Source organism: Limulus polyphemus, unplaced genomic scaffold (assembly GCF_000517525.1).
Source record: "Limulus polyphemus unplaced genomic scaffold, Limulus_polyphemus-2.1.2 Scaffold6288, whole genome shotgun sequence".
Lineage (NCBI taxonomy): Eukaryota > Metazoa > Arthropoda > Merostomata > Xiphosura > Limulidae > Limulus > Limulus polyphemus.
Window position 1 is genome coordinate 1 of NW_013671898.1, and position 5466 is coordinate 5466.

Here is a 5466-nt window from a genome sequence, read left to right on the forward strand (position 1 = left end):
AACCTACCTCATTTGTATAATTAAAATAAATAAACATTATATTTTATATATGGGACAGAGGCAGTGCCATTATTAGAAACAAAACTATGTGCTAACCTACCTCATTTGTATAATTAAAATAAATAAACATTATATTTTATATATGGGACAGAGGCAGTGCCATTATTAGAAACAAAACTATGTGCTAACCTACCTCATTTGTATAATTAAAATAAATAAACATTATATTTTATATATGGGACAGAGGCAGTGCCTTTATCAGAAACACAAATATGTGCTAACCTACCTCATCTGTATAATTAAAATAAATAAACATTATATTTTATATATAGGACAGAGGCAGTGCCATTATTAGAAACAAACTTAGAAAGTAAAATAAAAATGATAACATTTAGTAAAAGTAGTTTAAATTAGAGTATATACTTCTGTATAATCTATGAATTATGTTAATTAGTATTGTTATATTGATATATAAAAACAAGAGTTGATAGGTTAGTTTCTCAGCCTGCTTATCCTGCCCCGAAGGTTTGTCAGTAGATGTATGTAAACACTGTATAAGCTCACCTTAAGGACAGTGTTGTCATCTCTTTTTTTATTAAAGTGATTCATTATTGAAATACAAGTGCTTAAATATATCTTAGTATATTATTTAAAATTTTACATTTTCTATGTGTAGCGTGATGTGTTTATATAACACACCTTACATCTGTTTCAACTTTATTTCGACCACCAATAGTGTCTGTTTAAAGTTATTGTTTTAGTTTACGAAGGATAAAGCGAAAGAGCTGGGATTGAAAGGTTGGGTTATGAACACACACAGAGATACGGTTGTTGGAACAATCCAGGGTGAAAATGACAAGATTGTGATAATGTAAGTGACATAAGACTCTCTGTTTAAAAATTACCTTTGAGATATAATTTTAGAAGGTTCTTTTATTGTAATGCACAAGTTTTCTGTTTAAAATTGATGCACATTTTATGTTGTTGTTGTTTTTTAAATCTGCAATAAAATGGGTAAACATTTATAGGTAAGTTAAGAACATGTTTCAGTTTTTAGCTATATTGTACAAAAAAAGGACTGCATTGAAGATTTCGTTTTGTTTAGACTTGCAGACAAAAAAATGTTATTAAATTATTTTGGAAATATTACATTGTACTAAATCTTCCTGAATGTTGGCTTCAATTTCAACTTCTGTTATACATACAAAATTTAGCTTTCATTCAAGGAGTCATACATTGCTGTAATTACAATTTTGTCAGTTACAGGAATCGAGGAAGACGTACCACATTCAGTGATTCAACCTTATATACTGTCCGTGAATTTATTCAAAGTTCGAATACCCATTGCCAAACATGCTTGTCCTATATGGTTCCTGACTGGGCCAGCCACCCTGGTGTAAAAATACCGACCAACCCCAAACTAGTTGGGATTAAGGTTATAATGGAAAAAATAAATAAATAAAAACATTTTTATAATGTGCAGATAAATTATGTACTGGCTGTACCTCATGTCACATGATTATCAATGATTAGTCAATAACACTAGTTAAAAATAGACCAGTTTGGACATATAATGAATAATTTGTTATTCAAGTGGAATCACCTAAAATTCTGTTTGAAAAATTGTCTTGATACTCACGTGGTAATCTTAGATCCTCTGAAAATACTTTATACCTGTTTAAATATGTTTTCCTTTTTATTTTCCAGGAAAGAATGGTTGAGGACAACAGGAAGCCCATACTCAAGAATTGAGAAATGTGAATTTAGGAATGAAAAATCCATTTCTAAACCAGAATTTAGGGATTTTTTTGTCAAACACTGAACTTTACAAGTTTTATTTATTATTACCCCAAAGAAAAGAAAGTTTTTGTTTAAATTAAGTGTAAAGAAAACAAACAAATTGAGAACATAATTGTTGTTATTGTAAATAACAGTGATCTCTGATATCACTTACAAGGTTGTGAATGTTGTAGGGTATGTTGTTGTTCATAATTATTTAAACTTCTCCTTGTAACAAGTGGTGAAGTCCTGTATGAATAGACTCAATAGTTTTATTCTGATTAGACACTAGTGCCGTGACTATTTGATAATTTTCATGTTGGTAAAATAGCAATAATATAATGGAATAGGTGAAAACAAAAGTCAAGAAACAACTATGCCATATTTGAAATTTCAAATGTTTAGGATGTCACATCTTTGCTCTTACTTGTAACTTCTTTATTTCAGTTGAGATGAAATAACTTTCGACTTTCATCATGTTTCCAAAATGTCAGCAAATTTCATTTGCCAAGTTTGGTGATTGTACTGATAAGCCTTTTGCAAATTGGAGTAAAATGACATAACTTTTAATTAGTGAATATTACAGAACAAGGTAAACAAGTTTGAACATTCTTGGTGTGTTAATATTACACAGCACTCAAAACGAACAAACCAAATGCATAATATTTGATAAGCGCCAAATTATTGTGTTTGTAGAGAAGAAATACATAAGAAAAAATTTACTAATCGTTTTTACAGTGTCTGATGTTAAAGTTAGTGTTAGCATCTTTTTCTTTTTTTCATTTTAATAGACAGTGTGGGTAATTGAATATAACCATTTGGTCATAGAAAGAACGTTTGATTACCTAACTCCATTTGTAGGTTATAGTACAGAAAATAAACACGACTAAATGAACAAACAGCATTCTACACCATAACTGTGGAGGAATTACTACTAGCATAATCAACGAGCAATTCTTATGTTAAAACTAGTAAGCAGTACTTTTCATACGTGACGATAGATAGCAGCACAAGCGTTCTTGGTTATCTGTGAAGTGTGTAAACGAGTGCATTAATCATTTCAATAGTATTATATAATAACGTTAATTATGATAAAATAATAACCACAAAGGATCACTACCAACATCAAGTACAGCTCAAAATATCCAAACACTATTCTTTTGAGTATTTGCCTTTTTTTTTTATTCCTTAAAAGAAATAACCAACTATTTGAAAGCACTCGCGTTTCTGGGTCTTTTGAAGACTGAAATTTGTAAAAATTCCGTAATGTGATGGCATCTTTGGTACTTTCAGAAAATTAGGTATGTTATTTATACCAAAAGTAAGCCGAAAAAAAAACGTTAATTATTAATTTATTAAAGAGAATCAACGATGTGCAAGGTTATCGAGCTTTTTTTTTTTTTTTTATAATTGTAAATGACGAGTCTTAAATACAATAGTATCTGCATATTGTCTGCCATACTCTTATTGTAAAGTTAACATTAACTTGTTAACAATAATAAGTACAGTTGGCAGCAAAAATAACTATGGTTTGCCAATCTTAATTTGATCACTTTGGAATTGTCATCTAAACTATCGACGTATTTATCATTAGGTGTGATACTGGTGTAATTGTCAATTCAAGTAAAGAAACATGTTGATAGGTTGGGCCTTTATTTTGTTATTGACACGTTTCTCACAAGTTTCTTGTGTGTAAAAGGTCGGTCAAATTATTGCTAATTTCTTGCGGATAGGAAATGTACATCGGACTTTTTTTTTGGTTGTTAGTGAGTAACTTGCAAAATAATATCTCTGTGTAAAAACTTTGCCATATTATTTATGTGTTCGTCTTCAGATAAGATAAGGGTAGGGTCAAGAGAAAAGAGTGAATTGGTACTCTTGTAAAAGTAGCGTAATTTGTAAACGGCCCCTAAGATAACCGAAAGTACACGTTGCTTTCATATAGGGTTAATACATGGGAATATATTGATGCTAGATTACAGACGACAAATGGTGGTCATAACCGAAAAGTTTGTGCATAAAAGTAAAGTCACCGTACTTAAGCATTATTTCATAAAATTTATACATCGTACATACACGAGTTTTATTTGCCGAACGCGACATAATATAGACCGTACTAAATATTCCCTCGCAACCATCTATTTTACTGGTTGGAAACCATGACACTAAATGCCACAAAGTTGAAGTGATAGTTCCTGAAGTTGAAAGAATAATTATTCGAAGTCGAAAAACGTTTTTGAAGTTAAAGAACATCTGAACTCAAAAACTTGAATTAAAAAACAGTTTCCTTTGAAAAAAGCTCCACAATTTAAAAGGATACTCTCGTGAAATGTAAAGAACATTTTCTGAACTCAAAGCTTTAGCTTCCTGGAAGTTAAAAGAACACTTTTCTAAGGTTATGTGATAACGGTAAAGTTTACAAATAGCAGGAAATTCAAGTACCAGAAAACCTCACTAGATAATGAGTGGCTAAAACACCTAATAAAAGTCACTCACTTTCTAATTGTAGATGATGTTTTCCTGTAACGCTGTGTGTTAAGATTAACTAATTCTTTTGGTAGCCTGTTGTATAACCATCATTACTTAGGCCTTTTATAGATGAACATTTCAGGGAGGTGATCTTTTAGACTCGAGCTGTTGTTCTATCATGGTGGCTTTCATTACCCATGCTATATATAGAAAAAGTTGATACCAGGCTTCTATTTCTTTCCTCCAATGAGCTTCTAGGGATGGTCTGATGGCGTGAACGAACTGAGGACCTACCCACTAGGGATTCAGAAATAAAAAACATTCCTTCTATACTGTTGTCATATTGTTTTGAGATATTCATAGAGCAACATAAAAGTATATCTTCGTTAAACAAACACGAACTGGATGGGAAAAGGAATAGGTTTTTCAAAGTGGATTTCGTTAAAGCATGACAAACACGAACTAGATTAGATAGGAATAGGTTGTTATATAATTGATCTTAAACAGGATTAATGATCACTTCTGCTAAAAAGATCACCTCATAACACACATAATTGTATTGCCTTTTAAAACAACTCGAGTGAGTAAAGTGTTTCTTCTTTTCACAAAATGATATACATAAAGATGCGAAAACTATATATATCAACAACGACTTTTACATTTCGTCACAAACGGGAATAATGACTGTAGTAATTCGAAATATCTCCTACGTTGTCATGATCCGATGTTTCACATAATCTGAACTACTTTAAATATATGGCGGAACTTTTGAAATGAAGAATACATAACGGCATAATTTAGTCTTAACATGTTTACTTGGGAGTGAAGATACTTTATAGAACTATAGACTGTTACTGTTTACTTGTAAGGTAAGATACTTTATAGAACAATAGACTGTTACTGCTTACTTGTAAGGTAAGATACTTTATAGAACTATAGACTGTTACTGTTTACTTGGGAGTGAAGATACTTTATAGAACTATAGACTGTTACTGCTTACTTGTAAGGTAAGATACTTTATAGAACTATAGACTGTTACTACTTACTTGTAAGGTAAGATACTTTATAGAACTCTAGACTGTTACTGTTTACTTGGGAGTGAAGATACTTTATAGAACTATAGACTGTTACTACTTACTTGTAAGGTAAGATACTTTATAGAACTATAGACTGTTACTGCTTACTTGTAAGGTAAGATACTTTATAGAACTATAGACT

General features: G+C 30.9%; 1 protein-coding gene across 1 annotated transcript; it reads left to right on the top strand.

Moving 5' to 3' along the window:
• Positions 1-184: 184 nt before the first annotated feature.
• LOC106473577 (acylphosphatase-2-like) lies at positions 185-2349 on the top strand. The gene is given in 2 exon segments (XM_013934262.2): positions 185-871; positions 1708-2349. Coding segments are annotated over 2 exon segments (318 nt in total). The 5' UTR covers positions 185-668; the 3' UTR covers positions 1823-2349.
• Positions 2350-5466: the final 3117 nt, after the last annotated feature.